This window comes from Sturnus vulgaris, chromosome 5 (genome assembly GCF_052056855.1).
Source record: "Sturnus vulgaris isolate bStuVul1 chromosome 5, bStuVul1.hap1, whole genome shotgun sequence".
NCBI lineage: Eukaryota > Metazoa > Chordata > Aves > Passeriformes > Sturnidae > Sturnus > Sturnus vulgaris.
This window is the reverse complement of record NC_142247.1, coordinates 7,941,402-7,960,063: the sequence shown is the minus strand read 5'-3', so window position 1 is coordinate 7,960,063 and position 18,662 is coordinate 7,941,402. Positions and strand designations below refer to the sequence as shown.

The 18,662-nt window shown below is 43.6% G+C and overlaps 1 protein-coding gene across 1 annotated transcript; it reads left to right on the top strand.

Moving 5' to 3' along the window:
- Window positions 1-7,525: 7,525 nt before the first annotated feature.
- STYK1 (STY kinase 1) lies at window positions 7,526-18,491 on the top strand. The gene is made up of 10 exons (XM_088164784.1): window positions 7,526-7,616; window positions 11,204-11,308; window positions 12,141-12,284; window positions 13,153-13,401; window positions 13,650-13,831; window positions 15,590-15,673; window positions 15,922-16,130; window positions 16,354-16,394; window positions 16,678-16,774; window positions 17,172-18,491. Exons 2-10 carry the CDS (start codon window positions 11,242-11,244, stop codon window positions 17,374-17,376), a joined length of 1,278 nt encoding a protein of 425 aa, XP_088020910.1. The 5' UTR covers window positions 7,526-7,616; window positions 11,204-11,241; the 3' UTR covers window positions 17,377-18,491.
- The last annotated feature ends 171 nt before the right edge of the window (window positions 18,492-18,662 follow it).

Below are 18,662 nucleotides of genomic sequence, written 5' to 3'. Positions count from 1 at the left end.
CAACCCCACCTGAGCACAGCCACCTTTCAGGGAGTTGAAGACAGTGACAAGGTCACCCCCGAGTCTCCTTTTCTCCAGGCTGAACAACCCCAGCTCCCTCAGCCATTCCTCACAGGGTTTGTGTTCCAAGCCCTTCACCAGCCTCGTTGCCTCCTCTGGACACGCTCCAGGTCCTCAATGTCCTTCCTAAACTGAGGGGACAGAACTGGACACAGCACTCAAGGTGTGACCTCACGATTAGTGAGTACAGGGGAAGAATGACCTCCCTGCTCCTGCTGGCCACACTATTCCTGATACAGGCCAGGGACCATTGGCCTTCTTGGCCACCAGGGCACACTGCTGGCACTGTCCAACCACACTGTCCCCAGTCTATAAAGTTACAGGGGGTTATTGTGGCCAAACGCAGGACTCAGCACTTGGACTTATTGAACTTCATCTTACTGGACTCTGCCCGTCCATCCAGCCGAAGCGTGTGTGCGGTTTGAGTGGTTTCTACTTGTGCTACAGCTGTCCTGCAGATAAAAGGAATGGTTACGTTAATAAAACTGCCAATCTGCTGCCTTTCAGTGTGCTTAATCATAAGGAGAAAACAGAGAAGGATAGATGTTAAACAGGACCGAGCCGCATCCCTTCGGCCCCTGCCCGGCGCGGTGCCCGTGCCCGGGGGCGGGAGCAGAGGCGGTCACACCTTCCCTGCCCACGGCCCCACCTGCCCACGGCCCCACCTGCCCACGGACCGCCCTCACCTGTCCACGGCCCGCCCTCCTCCGCCAGCCCTGCCCCGCACCGCCCCCGGGCACGGCGAGCCGCAGGAAGCGGAGTGGTGGCGGGAGCGGCCGCAGCTGATGGCCCGTGGTGGTTTAAGGAGCTTTCCTGAAAGTAACGCACAAGGTACAATTCTTAGCCCCTAAGTCTGAAAGCTGGGAGGTGATTTTGCTGCTTTTCCCTCCCTGCGGGGTGCAGGGAAACGTCAGACCGGGGCCGACAGTGACAGCGCAACGAGCAGCAGGTTCACAGCTAAACAGAATAGGTTTATATTGGATATAAGGAAAAGATACTTGCCAACGAGGGTGGTGGGAAGTTGGAACAGGTTGCCTTGAGAAAGTTGTGGATGCCCGTCCCTGGAAGTGTTCAGGGTCAGGCTGTATGGACTAGTGGAAAGTGTCTCTGCCCACCACAGGGGGGTTGGAACTGTATAGTCTTTGAATGTCCCTTTCCCTAAGTGTTGTGTGATTCTATGATCTTTGCATCGTTGGAAAAAAAAAAACCTGGAGAAGGTGTTTGCAGGACTAGGCAGAATCAGGTTAGAATTTTTCTGGAGAAAGAGCAACAAGACTCAAAGTTTGTCAAGAGTTAATAGATAGGAATTACCTGGTTTATAGCAGGGTGAGAATCAAATCCTGTTTCTGAATTATCTGTGCTCCAAGTCATGTCCCATTCCAGATCAATATCCAAACCTTGAATGGTTTGGGCTGTCTCTTGTTTTCCTTTTTCATCCACACAAACACAGACTTAGCCCTGTTTTTAAATTATTTGGTATATTAATATTCTCATTATGCAGCAGACTTGCTCATCTCTTGTGATCACCACTCATTTCACTGATGGGAGGTTTTTCTTCACTTTTAGATCATCCCTGTACTGTGCCCTGTTGTGCTTATCTGCAGAAAGTACATCAAGGGTGTTTGTGCCAACAAAGTGCTGCCCTTCCTCCGCATGGCCCCTTCCCCAGCCACATCTTGTTCTTTCTCACAGTGTTGTTACCAACAATCCTTGGTTGGCTCTGCAGCCATCTGGCTGTTGTTGTTTGAGACTTACACATTAGCCCCTTATCTTCTGAGTTTTTACTGAGTTTTTAAGCCCACCTCTGTGGGCTTAAGCTGACCAAAAGAACAGTTGCAGTCTATCAGCTATAAGCCACACTTTTAAGTCTTATATTAGAATGTGAAAATAAGTCAAGAAGTTTAGTGCTTAGTCCCAGAACCCATCCTGAGCCTATGGTGCAGCAGCTGTGTGTGGTTAGGATGGTTTCTAGGTGGGCTACATCTGTCTTGGATATAGAGGATGGTTATGTTAATAAAACTGCCACTCTGCTGCCTCTCAGTGTGCTTAATCATAAGGAAAAAGCAGAGAAGTATAGAGGATGTTAAACAGGCAATGTTTTCTTTGTGGATGCACATACAATACAAGACATAGCAGGAAAAGTCTGTTTTTCACAGGACAATAGATGACTTCTGTCACTCCACTAAACAGCAGGAAAGGCTTGTTGATGAATGAGAAGGATTATATATGCTGAACTCTGAACCATTAAAATATCTTATCCAACCAGTCAGACTGGGAGCACAACAGAGACGCTGGTGGGGGAAATTAAAAGCTGCAGCCATTGCTGCTTTTGCATGTGCTTACCCTGAATATTTAACCCTTTGCCTTTCACACTCTCTTCCACAGCAGGGAGGTGTAGAAACTGAAAGGAGGAGGAAGATTTTCAGTTGTCATATTTTTAAACAGGAATCTGAATTGGTTTTCCTCCAGGTGCCCTTGAGGAAGGTACCTCTGGAATGTAACTCATTTCGGTAATGAACTCATTTAAATAAGGAACTGTTATTTGCATTTTACCTACTGTTTAATGGAGAACGAGGTATAAGACAGATCCCCTGCTCCTTCATGGAGAAAACACTGCAGAGAGTAAATGCAAGTTAATACCAGAATGAGAGAGAGGAAAGCTGAAACCGGAGTCTAAGCCAACATTCTGCAGCCGTAGTGATCTTTCTAATTTAGGACATTTTCAGTCTAGAAGATGCCTTTCCTGGTTTCTCAGGGGATAAAAATCCATATCACAGGACTATTTCGCTGATACTATTTTCCCCACTCCTGCCAGTGTCTGTAGAGAGATCAAGCAATGAAAAAATCATTCCTGGTTTTCACCATTTTGCACACATGGGTAAATGCCAGCTGGAAGAATAATGCTAAGGAGAAGTTTCTCTTAAATTATCTATTGTCTTTTGATACCTATAAGTATTGATTGTGCCACAACTAAAATTTTCCCCACAACAACACAGTTATATGCCGTGACAAACTGTTAACAGGAGTGAGTTTGGCTAAAACAGTTGGCAGAGATCATGTCATATGTGGCATCTTCCCCAAGCCACCTGCATCGAGTTGCTGACTGTGAAATGAAGTTGTCTTTCAACAAGAAGTAGGTCTCATGTTATTTACTCTTGAAATGCAACTGTCTCTCAATCCTATGAAGTAGGTAAGCAAGTAATTTTGTGTAGACTCATATAACCAGGATTGAAGAATCTAAAACCCTCAACATAAGATTTATTAGTGATAGGGGAGGACAGGCCAACAGATGAGACTTGTGCACATGGATTGGTTGGGGACAAAGTCCCCAGAAGTAAAATGCTGAGGTGCAATGAAGATTACACCCCATGGCTGCTGAGGACACCAGCAGAGCACAGTGGAGATCCCAAGGGCATCATGGCAGGAAAACATCACAGGGGAGTTCAGGAATATTGTCTAGTGTGACTGGGGAGCTAAGAGTGGTGTGAGGAAAGGAGAAGGGGAAGCCAAACTTTCCAAAGTTCTGTCAGAATGCAGGACAGCCCAAGCAGGAGGGACACCAAGGGGCAAAGCAGAGTGTGAAAAGCCCAGTGTTTCTGCTGCCTGCTGTTGCATGTTTTGATATTATTAATCTTTAATCTCTTTCTTCATTTGCAGACCGCGTTCCCAGTGGAACGCTTTTTCAGCCTCTGGAGTCCTGGGGGTTTTGTACAGATTTTCTGCTCTAAGAGCCTATTCTTTCTAAGCATGAACCTGTAACCAGAAGTGCATGAATTCTGTTTATTACATAACCTGTTCCTCTTGATCTGTATTGTTCTGCCCTTCAAACCCCACTCAGGTGGCTGCCCGAGGGCTCTTCGCTGTGCCTGTCTCTGTAGTCAGCCCATGAGCAGCTGCTGTGTGCAAGCCAGGCAGACCCGTTCTGCAAGTGTGTGCCTTCCTGTCACCTGTGTGTTGGACATCCCTAGGGAGACAGCTGAGGAGACCTAGAGAAGCAAAGAACCGAAGCTGGGCGGGACTGGAGTAGAAAAATCAGTGAGAAGGAACTTAGTCATAAAAAATTACAATCAAGGTAATCATCAGCGTTACTGGGAGTGGCCTCACAAACTGGGAACCGGCAGCAGGAGAGCTTCAGGAAAAGACAGCCACAGGGCAAGGCAAGTGGTGTCATTCAGGTAAGTGAGAGAAAGCACTTCTGAAAGATCAGCCCATGAATATTTATCTCTTAAAAGACTTTTATTAACATTAATGTGACCTGAATTAGAAGGTAGCTGTACTATACGTCTGTGTATGAGTGCATGTATGTTCTTACTGCTTGTAGTGAAGGTACTTACAGACATTTCTGTGATCATAATGGTATCGGAGTTTGAGGAAAAAATAAAAGAGGGATATCGTCTACATTCTGGCTTACTTGAATGAAATACCTCACAGGCATTTTTTAAAGAGGAATAAATTAACAAAGTAATTAAGTTTCGTATAAAATTAGTCTCAGTTCACTGAAAAAGGGTGATGCTAGGCATTTGTGTATTAATACGTCCAGTCTTTAGGTAAGTAATACATGCCTAGGGCTGAATTCAGAACTAATTACCATTTTACTTCCATCACTGTTGCTTGATTGTGAGGCACCAAAGTGGTGCAGATTTTCCTGTTTACCTGTGTGTGCATGGGCTACTGATTAAATTACAAACAAAATCTGTATTAAATCCAAGAAACATCCAGAACGTGGGAAACTGAAACTAAAGTTGTCTACACAGCTTCAGGTGGCTGTGAATTTATGAAAGCAAGTTTGTGTTGGATTTCTTAAACCATTAAGCAACAATGTGATGTCATGCAGTATTTTTATCACACAGTAGGTTTTTCACAACAAGAGCTATATGGTACATGTGGTCCTTTGAAACAAAAATCCTTCATTCTTCTCATGTGCTGTCATAGCTTTTGCTGTCAGTTTTTCAGAATTTCTGTATTTGTGCTGGGGTTTGATACAGGCTTAATACAGGCAACTACCAGCAAAATCAGAGCTCAGTTAGCAGGGAATGTTTTCAAAAGTAGGATATGATTTTGATTTCATAAAAGGAAGGCATAGGTGAGAGTGTGCTGTTGAAAGTCTGGCCTCTAGACTTTTAATAGCCTGTTCATTAAGGGCTTCAGCTTAATGTATTCCTCAGAGTTTTTTTTATAATTTTAACTTATTTTACAGATTACCTGTGAGGAACTACTTTTGGTGGCCTTAATTCAGTCAGAGTGTTCAAGATATATGTTGATTTTCCAGGAGCTGCAGTAGGCCATGTCTGCATTGGAAAAGATATTTTTGTCTTAATCTGTTTTCAGCTTCTGTACTATTTCACACTTCTGTACCTAAATTTCCTTATGCAGCACAAATAAATTAATTTTTGTAGATGATCTGAGTGTAAGCAAAACCTAGCACTGTGAGAAGTTGCGTATCTCCATTGAAATGGTGCCAGTTAGAACTAACATTTTTAGCATAAAAGCACAGCAGCACTCCTGGCTCATTTCTCAGTGCAGTAGTGTCTGTTAACTTTGCCTGGTTTTTCTGCTATATTGAAAAGGAGCCAAGTTTCCTCTATGTTACCACCTGCTCAAATAGCAGCATGGATCTCATTATTTGCTGTTTTCTCTACGGTCTAACTCTTCAAAAGTGGTCAGCCTTATTTTCTTCCACTGCCTTCATATGCTTCTGTAGCAGCTAGCCTAGGTTTGATATTCAAGTATTGCTTCTAATTGTGGACCAAGAGAAAATCTTGTGTCTCTGTATGTGATTTTTGAAACACTTTGTTTTCTTACAGGGTGTTGTAGCTCCCAGCTGTTTCAAAAGTGAGTTATACTACTAAATCTTTATTGCTGAGACAGTGCTACAGCAAGCCACAGGATATTATTTTAAATCCTTGTTCACAAGGACAGAAGTGACTCTGGAGTGGCTGGTCAGAATTTCCCGTTCTGCATAGTTGAAGATGCTGCTTGGTAACCCACAGGTGCCTTGGAGAAAGAAATGAAATGACTCCACAGGTCAGGGAAACCTTGCAAAGATGTCATGGTCTGCCAGGCTTTTGGAAATGGTCGCTGCACTTCTGCAGGCAGAAGAGACAGAATATGTAGTCTAACAAATGCATGGCTGAAACCTGTCAGGCTCGTTTTTTATTTGTTTTGGACGCTGCTTTTAGTAAACGGTGGATATGGCAGGGGGAAAAAAAAATCTCTTTTTCACGGTTTGCTTTACAATGGTGCTTTATTTCTCCATCTTCTCTCATATTCAATGTCCACAACTGCCCACACCTGGTGGTTTGCTGCTGTTTTGGTTCCTGCAATTCCCTGTAGCTCCTCTCCCTTCCTGCTGCACAGCCGGCACAGTGCGCTTGTGCAGAGCAATTGCCAAAGCCTTGACTGTTGACCATGTTCAAAGGTCACATAAAAGAGGAGGGAAATAATAAAAGCAGCAGTGAAATGGTAACTGGAAAAGCTGGAGGGCAAGGTTCTGCCACTGCAAGAAATTAAGTGGAAGACATAAAAAAATGCTTAAGGATTTGTCTTTTATCAGTCAGGCAGTGTGCTGGACTGAAGTTACTGAATTACTCAGCTGTTCTTTGTGTGCCTGTAGTCATATTACAGCTGGTCCTCACAATTGGTGCATGAAAAACAAGTGTAAGAATATTTTTATAATAAAGTGGTGTGCAGTTAATGTGGGCCAGGATGTCTGGAGAAATAACTGCATGAAGTCCACATCAGCTCATAGCACTTTTTAAAGGGTCTAATGAAGATCCTGATGAATCTTAGCCTTTATTTTTGTCGTATTTAATTAGTCAGCTGTTTCTTTAGACATTTAGTTAATCATTACACAAGGATTTACACTGATGATGCAAACTGTTGGTAGCTCACAAATTAGACATATTCAGAGGCAAAACTGTGTATTTTCTGTGAAAATGGACTTACTCTCCTTAACATGGAAGGAGCAAGCAGCAGGCAGCTTCTGTGTGGGCAGTATTCAAGCTGTCTGTTCCCATATATTTCATGGGCATGTTATTTCTCTTTCTTTTCAGTCTTCACCACAGCGTTTGTCTCTCAGGCTTCTTAAGTCTTAGTCCTGGCACTTTAAATAACATAATATGAGCTTGATGAGAACTTTAAGGCCATAAAATGTCAGAGAGGATTGATTATTTTAGGGCAAATCACCTTCTTGGTTCAGTTTACCACATTGCCACGTGAATGCTTCTGCTATTGCTAAGGGGACAGTATCCACGTGAGAATGAATGACAGGGTACTGGAAAAATCACAATAAGGCTACTGCTGGCAGACAGTGCTTGTGGATCTGTGCTGACACAGGGAGTGGTTTCACAGTGCAGCTTTAGACGGATTAGCCATTCACCCCTGACTAATACCGACCACTAAAATGGCAGGAAATCACCATGGCAAAAGAGCAGTAGATTTTTCCTGCTAGGTTAGTGGTTTGAATCAGTTTACCATGTGATCAGTTGCACAACTGAGAGCAAAACAAGCAATGAGAAGGCAGCAGAGAGAGGAGATAATCCTTTCTTTTGGCATTGGTGAGTACTTAATTCAGCTCAGCTACATTCACGTTCAGTATTTGGCTTCTTGAACTGGTTTAAGCAGCTCCCACAGCTGTCACCTTCTAGCTGCTTTTTCCTGTCCCTCTGTTGCCCTCTGTGCTTTGTCTAAATTGCCAGGGCAGCAAAACAGCTTGGCAAGCAAACAGGGCTGGAAACAAAATGCCACCTTTCCCCAGGTGTTCATCCTGTTGGTAGATGTGCACAGAGGAGCGGTGTTGGTTTAGGATGGGGGCTAATAACCTGTCACTGCTGCCAGGCTGTGGAACTGCTGTGCCATGTGCAGTGCACCAAGTAGTCTGCCAGGAGCAGTTTGCAGGTGCTGGTGACTGTAGTTTAACTTCTGCTTAGGTTTTGCCTTGTATTTCCCATTGTCTAAGAGCAGCTGCTTCTGCTATTTTTAGGTACCATGATCTTCATTGTATATTTAGCTTTGACATCAGGATTTGGGCTCAGGTTGAGGGTCAGAAGGCTGTGCAGAGGGATCTGGACAGGCTGGATCCATGGGCTTAAGCCAGTTGTGTGGGGTTCAACAAGGCCAGGTCCTGGGTCCTGCTCTTGGGTCACAGCGAGCCCTGCAGCTCCAGGCTGGGGCACAGGGGCTGGAAAGCTGGGAAAGGCCCTGGGGGTGCTGGGGACAGCGGCTGGACATGAGCCCAGGTGTGCCCAGGGGGACAAGAGGCCAATGGCACCTGGGCTGTGCCAGCCATGGGGTGGCAGCAGGGCCAGGGCAGGGACTGTCCCCTGTGCTGGCACTGCTGGGGCCACCCCTCAGATCCTGGGGCACTGCTGGGAACCTCAGCACAAGAAAGACACCGAGGGGCTGGAGCGTGTCCAGGGAAGGGAATGGAGCTGGGGAAGGGGCTGGAGCAGCAGGAGGGGCTGAGGGAGCTGGGAAAGGGGCTCAGCCTGGAGAAAAGGAGGCTCAGGGGGAACCTTCTGGCTCTGCACAACTCCCTGACAGGAGGGGACAGCTGGGGGGGTCAGGTTCTGCTCTCAGGGAACAGGGACAGGATGAGAGGAAACAGCCTCAAGCTGGGCCAGGGGATGTTTATATTAGATGAGGGAAAATTTCTTTGCCAAGAGTCATTAAGCATTGGGATAGGCTGCCCAGTGAAGTTAATGGAGTCACCATCCCCGGAAATGTACAAAAAACCTGTGGATGTTGTACATAAGGACATAGTTTAGTGGAGAACATGGTGATAATGCTGGGCTGACCATTGAACTTGATGATTTAAGGGTCTTTTCCAACCTTTATGGTTCTGTGAATTCCAGTGAATGGAATTCAGTCTGTGTAAAAGTATATTTAAAAATCTAGTGGAATAAATAAGCTGACATTTAGTTGAAATTGCACAAATTCTCTAATGCAAATTCTAAATTGAAGTAACACAGTGTATGTGTGCACATGATCTAGATAGCACTGATCTTGGTACAGTGTTAACACACAGGCAAAGAAAATGAGGATGCCAGTGAGGTACAGATTTTGAACCTTTTAGGATATTTTTGTTTCTTTTATCCTGTCTTGGTACTGGAAAAATGTCTTCATCTAATAAAATACGTAGTTGAGCACTGTCAGTAGTCTTGCTCTGTATTGAGTATGCACATGAACCTGTTCCACAGCACTTTCATGTGTCTCCCATTGCAAAAAATATTAAATGTGTAACGTGAGTTCTGTGGATTTCTAAGTTACCATTCCTGTGAGGACAGGAATGTAAGAACTGCAATGATGTTACTGTTAGACAAGTAAGTTGCAGAAACAGCCTAGTATGGGAATTTATTTGGTCTTGGCCTGAAAAGTAGCTCTGAAAGGCACTTCAAAATTACCTTACTGAGCGAAACTTCTTTTTCTGATTGCTGAGTATTGCGAGAGGATAGAAACATAGAGTGGGAGTGGGCTTCTGTAATCAAGCTTTTCCAGTCATAACACCTCCATAAGCAACCACAGCACATGGGAATGCCAGGGCAAATAAAGTGCCAATGACTGCCAGTGTTTTCATTCCTGGATCCCATGGTTCTGCCCTGAGTGTGGTTGGAAAACATGACTGCCAGTCACTGGCACCGCTGCTGGGAGGTGCATAAAGAGTAGAAAGGAATTGTTTTTACAGACAGGGACCAGTGTAGACGTGGCTGCTGTGTCAGAGCTTTTTCCATGGATCTTTGCTGCTCTCTCTGTAAGCACAAACTGAGGTGTGTGTGCTTTTGTGTGCCTGTGCATGCGTGGTATCTAAATGTCAGTGTGTGTTTCTAGTAAGCACCTGTACAAAGCCATAAGCAAGTTTTAAGATGGAGCTTGGACTGTTCATGACTTAGATTATACAATATAATTGCTGGCTAATGGTCCTGAAATCTGTGTGTACTTCAGAAGGGCAGAAGCCAGGACTGGTCCTGTGTATATGTGTGGGTGTGTGTGTGTGGGTGGGTGTGTGTGTGTGTGGGTGTGTGTGTGTGTTAGAGCTGAGGTGAGTTGTTTTAGTGTGCTTGCTTTCAGAGTGTACCCGAAAAGTTTGATATTATTGCTGTGTTATTACTCCTTTGAGTGGATTCCTGGTGTAGCCACACCTTGGAACCAGGTAAATCTGCTAGCACATTAAGAATGAAATTAAATAAAAAAAGGAAACAGACTTTTTGGGATACCTTAAAGCACAGATATATTCCATTTTCCTCTCTTTGCTGCCTCTATTGTGCAACTGGTAAAGAATAATTTCACTCATTAATTTTAAGCATGAGAACAAACTTTTAAATGTTTTGTCACCAAATTCCATAAAATCAATGCCCTATATTTGCCACTGAGGTTAATTGCCTAAAACTCATAGCTGAAAAGTAGGTGCTTACAAGATAAAAGTCACAATTCCTATAAAATGTTCTAGATGATACTGTTTGCAAAGCTGTTAAGTCTTAAATTTTAGCAAAGTTTATAAGAAGCAGTGACTAAACAAGGTGCATGCTTGTACAGGCTCTGGATTTTCAGCTACAAATGCAGAAGAGTTGCAGATATTGTGCTTCAGAATACCTACAGACTTGGCAGTGCTCAGAAGTTGGTACCAGAGAGCCCTAATGACAACTCTTGTTTCTCCTTGTCTTTGTACAGCTGCAGTAGGAGTTGTGGCAAGGACTGTAGTCAAGAATGACATTTTCTATGCATGCTACTGATCTGTTCACTTGTAATGGACCAGAAGATAAAATGCTGAGCCATTCTAGCATCTAAAAAATGTGTTAGCTAGGAGTGTATTAGATATTCTTTAAATATAATTAAGTTCATATCTATGGATTTTTGTACATATTCCAGCCTTTAGGCCCAGGGGTCCTCATTTGCTTGTGACTGTAGAACAAGCTTAACCCTAAATTCTGTCTGGTCATGCAGTGCATCATCCACAGATGTGATGTGACCAGATCCATAGGATGTGATAGTGGATGGCCTGTGTCATTCTCTAAGCCTTCAAATCCCAGTGCTGCTTCATGCAGCCACTGATTGTAAGGGGTAGAAAGCTCCCTATTCACTTCACTCGTTGCTTTGTCATCATCCTTTCTCCTAATAAATTTTGTTATTATTCTTTATGTCTGTGCAGGAAGTGGGGCTTGGAGACCTGCTTGCTTGTAACTGAACATGGCAGGGGATGTGAAAAGATTCTCACGGATGCTGCTGGAGTGCAATAGCAATGACAAGCTATGTGGTAAGATTCACACATTCCTTTATTAAAAGTTTCACATGCTGGGCAGGAAGGCCAGCTTCACTAAAAAGTGTGCCAAGCCCTTTCTCCTACTTCACCTGCATCCCAGCCCATGCAGAAAGATTTGATGGAGTTTTCTTTGCATTTTGTTTCAGGGGAGAAATGTTTATGGGGATGAAGCCTCTGTGGCAGGATTAATCTCACATAATTTCAGCCATTTTAGAGAATTCCTACTTTGAATGACGTGTACAGTAGTCATGAAAGATTCCCTGCAGCTTCCCAAAGGACCAGTTTTGTGGGATTTTGATTTCATGACTTTTTGCCATCTTTGGGAACTGAGAAAATGGTCTGGACCACCTCCAGATCTGGGGACATGAGAAAGATAGTTACCTTCACAAGCCTTGCTAATGTCTTCCAGTCAGATTCCAAAGATGACCACACCCAGTTTCCTTTAAAATGCTCTGTGTAATTTTACTGGAAGGAGCTGGAGCTGTAATTGCATGTGATGACATAGCAATATCCAGCCCATCCCATCTCCCTGCTGTCCTGCTGCCAGTGCTGTTTCTTTTTCACTGGTGGATGGTACTTCAAATGGCTATAGTTCCTGGCCTTCATATTAATCCATCTAAATAAGTGTGGCAGTCTTAGTGATTTCATGCAGTTTAGGTACTCAGCACCTTTGAAAAATAAGATGGCAGCACTAACAGTGTTCAGCTATTCCAGGGGATGGAACACTCTTTTGGGGTTGAAAGTTACTGAAATGGATTGTTGCTACATGTTTATACAGAACCAGTGTTCTGCTTATTTGTTTTCTGTTTTCTTTCTCTGCTGACAGTTGTGCGTGAATATCAAACGGAAGTGATCGTTGTCCCAGCTCTCCTGGTGGGAATTTTTGTCATTGTGCTCACTGTGATCCTTTGGCTCCACTGCCGCGGGCTGCGAGCAAAGCAGGAGCAATCAGCACCAGCTGGAACCCAAGGTAAAAAAAATGCTTTTCAACCAGAGGAAAGAGTATTGGTTTCAGTGGCCAGAAGCCAATTCCATTTCCCCATCGCTTGAGCTGTCAGGCATAACCATATATGAGGATCCTGAGTGTTAATCAGCAATCCAGTAAACATTAGGAAAATTTGGAACCCTGATTTACTCCATTTTGCAGCAGCAGTAGTGGAAGCTGTAGTGTAGATGGATTTGATAAAATTTAAAGCATCATTCCATGTAGGCTGTTTAACGTGCCCATAAATTTTGTAACATCACAAGGGCTGCAAAGTGTATTTATGTTATGAATTATAGTAATTTTGATGTAGATTACACCTAGTCAATCCCTTTTCTATACTGTCATTTAAGAAATTTAATTTCAAGCTGCTGTCTCCCTCTTCTTATGGAGACAATGTGAAGAAGAACAGGGACTGGTGAGGGGGTAGGGAAAAGTTTGTTGGTACACGTGTGGCTGTGTGGAAAGGAAAATACAGTTCTGAACTAATTTTGGGTAGAGGGAAACAGCCTCTTGAGCCTATATTAGGAGAAATAGTTGAGAACTTGTAATAAATGAAAATGTTCATTGCTTGAGCACATGGGAATGAAGTCCAAATGTGTCTTACCTGTAAAGGTTATGTAGTTAAATATGGGAGAAATTTTTAGATGTTCTGTCTTTTCATCAGATAGAGTGGGAGATTCTTTCTCCTCTTTAAGGGCCAGGATAAGTAGGATACAATAGCAGTTCCTTACTTGCCCTGATTTCCAAAACACTGTGGAGCAAAAATAAAAAAGCATGGAAGGATGAGCATTGCTACCTATTACAAGAGTTCATCTGTCTGGTTTTATGCATCATATCTATTTGCTTTTGTAAGTGATGACGAACAATCAGCAGGAACCCTGCTCAACAGAGAACCACTTCATCCAGCTGAGTGAGAGGTCTGTGGAGAGCCTGCTAAATTCTGCATCCTTGACTCTGAAAGAATTAGAGATACCACGAGAGAAACTCTTACCAGACACCTTGGAGCTGATCAAACTTGGTGCCTATGGGAGTATCTACAGAGCACAGTTGGAAGCTGGGAGCTCTGAGAAGACTAAGACTGTGGTGTTGAAAGCCTTGCAAGGTAAGGCCCGTGGTCAGGATCCAGTTTGGTACAGTCTCTGTATCCCAGGTATGGTGCTGGACAGAGTGTTGCCATCAGTATTGGGCAAGAACAAGCTATGTTCAGTATAGTAAGTCTGAGATGTTCTTGTAGGAATGTCTTGGTAGGATTAAAGATTGCTGACCATGTTGATTTTAGCTGTCAACCTATTCTTTGCTGCTTCATTTGTTGTTGTTTTGTTTTTGATTTGTTTTCTTTTATTCTTTCAGACCCGGCTAGTCCCCAGAAAATAAAGGACTTCTTGGGAAGGATTAAATTCCATGAAAATCTTGGCCATCATGAGAACCTGGTTAAACTGGTTGGATGTTGTGTAGACCAGCTCCCACTTTATATGATCATGGAAGATGTGTCTCTTGGTGACCTGCTGACATTTCTGTGGACATGTCGGAAAGTGAGTCACAAGAAGTGATGACAGAATAGCTTCTTAAATTCTGTAGGAACAATATCTATCCATAAATCATAAGTGATTTTTTAATCTCTCCATGCATCCCTCTATATCAATCAAAAATATTTCCATGCCCCAAAGAAGTTCTGTACAGGTCCTACTTTGCAGATCATTGAAGGGCATTTCAAACACTGGAATTAGAATGAATTCATACAGCTACCTGAATTTCTAAAGTTTTAAATCACATCTCATTCCAAATGCTTTTAAGAAAGCAGAGCAGTTACAACACAGGGGGAAGGTCACGGGATGATAACTAATTGGTAAAAGACAGGAAATAGAATATAAGAATGAAAGGCTGGTACTTGCACTGAAGGGAGGTCAGCTATCTAGGACATGGTGCAGTTCATTGCATGTATTAATAACTTAAAAATGGGATGACAGTGACGTGATGATATTTGCTGATGATTCCAGCCAATAAAGGCAAGGGCTGACCCAAAAGAATTGCAGAAGGATCTTGCCAGATTGAGAGACTTGTTAATAAAAAGAACAAATGAAATTCAACATAGTTAAAAATGAAATAATGCACAGGAAGAAGTTTCACATATATGAATGATGACATCATATCTGCCCATTGCTGATGAGGGGTAAAATCTGATGGGATGAGGTCTGATTGTATGAATATATGCAGTGCATTGAAAATGTTAACTCAAGATAAAAAAGAGCCAAATATCAGAGGAGGTTTAGATTGGATAGCAGGAAAATATTCTTTCCTCAGAGGGTGGTGGGGCACTGAACAGGCTCCCCAGGGAAGAGTCACAGCTCCAAGGCTGTCTGAGCTCCAGGAGTGCTTGGACAACACTGTCAGGGACAGAATGGGATTGTTGGGATGTCCTATGCAGGGCCAGGAGTTGGACTCAATGGTCCTTATGGGTCCCTTCCAACTCAGCATATTCTGTGATTCTGTGACTTGTTGTTATAAAAGGCATGGAAACAAAACTCTGCTGTTACCATGTAAATCCATCAATCTACATCTGAAACTCTAAATACAGAAGGATTGCTTCCTGTCCTGTTCAGCAGAAGGTCCAGGTGGCAGCAAATAAAGCTAGTGTGTGTCATGTTCAAAACAAATGGAGCTGGTTCTTCATGAAGTGAGGAGTTGACTAATGCAATGTCTTGCCACTGACTGCTGTGGATACTGACAGTTCATATGAGGTCAATTATGGAAGGTCACCTTTCAGAGGTTACTGAACATGTTGAAACCATAACCAGCTCAGGAAGTTTTTAAATAGAATGTATCTTTGGGCTGTAAAATGGCACAGGAAGAATATTGTGTGCTTACCTTATTCTCTCTCTCATCTCTCTCTTACTGATACAGGCAGGGTGGTAGGAGAGATGGACTGTTATTCTCATATCAGGTACCTAATTCATATGTTAGAAATGTGCTTTTCTATTCATCATTCTAATTTGTAATATACCTTTCATTCACCTGTGTGGATTGTCATTCTTCACTGTCATGCTGACAATTTCTGTCTAACCTATGAATTTTTTCCCCACATGTCAGTTTGCCCACCAGTTGTCTCTGGTGTACTTGTCTTACTCAACACACCATCAACATCACCCATCCACATCCTCTGACATTTCAGTCAATTTATGGGCGATTGTGAGAAGGAGAAGCATAAGATTAAATAGATTAGAAGGAAACATTCCCCACTATCCTACTGCTGTGGCATTTGTTTGAACCAAGGTCTCTTATTTTGTCTCTAGGATGTGATGGCAATGGATGGTGTCCCCTATGACCTCACTGAGAGGCAGGTATATGAGGTTGGACAGCAGGTTGCAGCAGCTCTGGTAAGTCTGCTCATGTTGGCTGCGTTTTTTCCTTCTTGCTTGATTGCAACACAAGTTTGCATGGTGGCTTAAGTCTTCTTGGCCTAAGCACTGAGAATAAAGGCTTTGTTAAAATATACTTCCATTATGTTGGTGAGCACGTGTTGCTACTCCAGAGTGTTAAAGACAAGCATAAACTCAGTGAAAATTTGTATCAATTAAATTTCCTTTTGAAATCACCCTGTTTTCTTTCTTTTCCAATTTCCCAGGCTTATCTGGAAGAAAAGAACTTGTTCCATGGTGACATTGCTGCCAGGAATGTCCTTCTTCATCACAACTTCACTGCTAAGCTCTGTGGTTTGGGGCTGGCCTATGAAGCTCACACCCACGGTGCCAGCTCAGTCACAGGGAAAGTGCCCGTCAAGTGGCAGGCACCAGAGAGGCTCCTGAGCAAGCCCCCCACCATCAAGGCAGACATGTATGGCTTCATGATGGGGCTAGAAGTTCACCTGTCTATCTGTCAGACTCTTTCACTCCTTTATGTATCATTTCATGTCCTGAAGTTCACAGGAAGGCAGATCTAGTTTCAGCATAATGCTCTGCTTTTACAGCTTATACTTTCTCCTGTCTACAGGCCATGCCTGGTTGTTTTTATGTGTTTAAGCCAGAAAACAACATCACTTTGTTTTCTTTTCTTGCAGATGGTCTTTTGGAATTCTACTGTATGAAATGATTACATTAGGTAAGAAAATGTAATGCTAATTAAAAAATACATAAGGAAGCAGCAAATTAACAAGACCCAAAATCTTGAATTTTAGACTGTAAAGTTGTGCCATTTAAATAAGCACTCTGTTTTTTTCCAATTGGCAAAAGTCTCATCAATTCCTTTTAGATCTTCTGTTATTGTGAATTGTGGTAGGAAAAAAAAGAGATCTTGGCAGGGAAGGAAGGCGGTCTTGCACAGAAGCTGCTCTCTGCAACCATTGCCATCGAATTTTCTACCATTGCTCCTTTTGCCCTTCCAGGTGCTCCACCATATCCTGAGGTGCCACCTTCTGACATCTTATCATACCTGCAGAAACAGAACATTATGAAGCAGCCCTCAAGCTGCCAGCAAGCCATGTAAGCCACTTGCTTTATGGACAATTGAACATGATGTTGGCAGAGCTAAATGGAAATGAGACATAGAAAATTAGATTTTACACAAGATTTCTAAGTCTAGACTATACTGAGAGTACCCTGATAGCTGAGATGTGTCTGCCACATCTCCTTACTGGGTTCTGCTGCATAAAACCTCTGTGGCCAAAACCTTTCTCTCCTTCTCTTGAAAATGACACTTGTTTCTGTCTCCTCAAGTGCCCTTGCATTTTGCTGTTCCACTGCTTCCTTGCAAGGTGCAGCACTGCTGGCAATGTTTTTTTTTTTCTCCTCTAAGTTGTAGGATATTCTCTGAAATGAACAAAGTATCCACAGGGAAGGTACATTTCTTTGTATGAAGACATAATTTCATCATTTCCAGGTACTGCATCATGAAGTCCTGCTGGCAGTGGAGTGCAGCTCACCGGCCTTCTCCAGCACACCTCCTGTGCTCCCTGAAAACAGCTATGAAGACCAGCAATGGGTACACAGTGCTGCAGGTGCCTGAGCCAGTGGTGCCTGAACTCTATGCTGATGTTGCTGGTATTGATGTGCACAGCTTGGTGAGGGAATACACGATCCTCTGAAGGGTCCTTTCATATTTTGGTAAAGGAGAAAGAAGTCTCAGAGTTCTCCCTTTCTAAATATTTTGCAAACTCGGAATGAGATGCCTATGTTGGAAGGGATTCCTTTGTTCTTCAAACATCTATAAAATCTCTCCTCCATGCCAGACACAAGAAACTGTTATCATTATTGTTAAATCAACCTGTTGGTAGCATTCTGCCAGTGGTCATTTGGGAGTAAAGTGTGTTTAGGAAGCTGTAGAAAACGTAATGAGAAACTTGAGTTAAAGGAGTGTTAGGTTTGTGTGGCAAGGTTTTGGTGATGGGGTGGACTGCAGAAGTGACTTTTCTGAGAAGATGCCAGAAGCTTCCCCCAGCTCCACAATGGAGCTGTTGCTGGTCAAGGCTGAGCCCTTCAGCACTGGTAGCACCTCTGTGATTACATATTTAAGAAAGTGTAAAAGACACTGCACAACAGCAGGTGAAAAAGAGGAGTGTGAATGTGAGAGGAACAGCTCTGCAGACACCCTGGGCAGGGCAGAAGGAGGGGCAGGAGCTGCTCCAGGCTCCAGAGCTGGGATTGCCCTGAGATCCTGTGGTGCAGCCCACAGAGAGGCAGCTGAGCCCCTGCAGCCCCTGAAGGGCAAGGGGGTGCAGAGATCCACCTGCAGCCCCTGGAGGGGCCCATGCCAGAGCAGGGGGATGTCTGAAGGAGGCTGTGACTCCAAGGGAGGCCTGTGCTGGAGCAGGGTCCTGGCAGAATCTGAGGAGCCCTCATTGGAGAAGGACTGCACCTCATGGAAAGGGACTCATGCTTGAGCACTTAATGAGAAACAACCCTCGGGAAGAACTCATGTTGGAGAAATTCCTGAAGCACCTAGTCTCCTTTGGAGGGACCCCACGCTGGAGCAGGGGAAGAGTGTGAGGAGTCCTCCCCCTGAGGAGGAAGGAGCAGCAGAGGCAATGTGAGATGAACTGACCACAACCCCCATTCTCCCTGCTGGATGAAAAGAGGTAGAGAAATTGGGAGTGAAGCTGAGCCTGGGAAGAAGGGAGGGGTGGAGGAAGTTGTTTCAAGATTTGGGTTTTTTTCTCATTATACTTCTTAATTTTATTAGCAATAAACTAATTTTTCCCAAGTTGAGTCTGTTTTGCCCATAACAGTAACTGGTGAATGATCTCTCGCTGTCCTTATCTTGACTTGGGGGCTTTTTGTTATATTTACTCTCCCCTGTCCAGTTAAGAAGAGGAAATTACAAGAGTGGCTGGATGGGCACCTCCCATTCAGCTGGAGTCAACCTACCATGAGG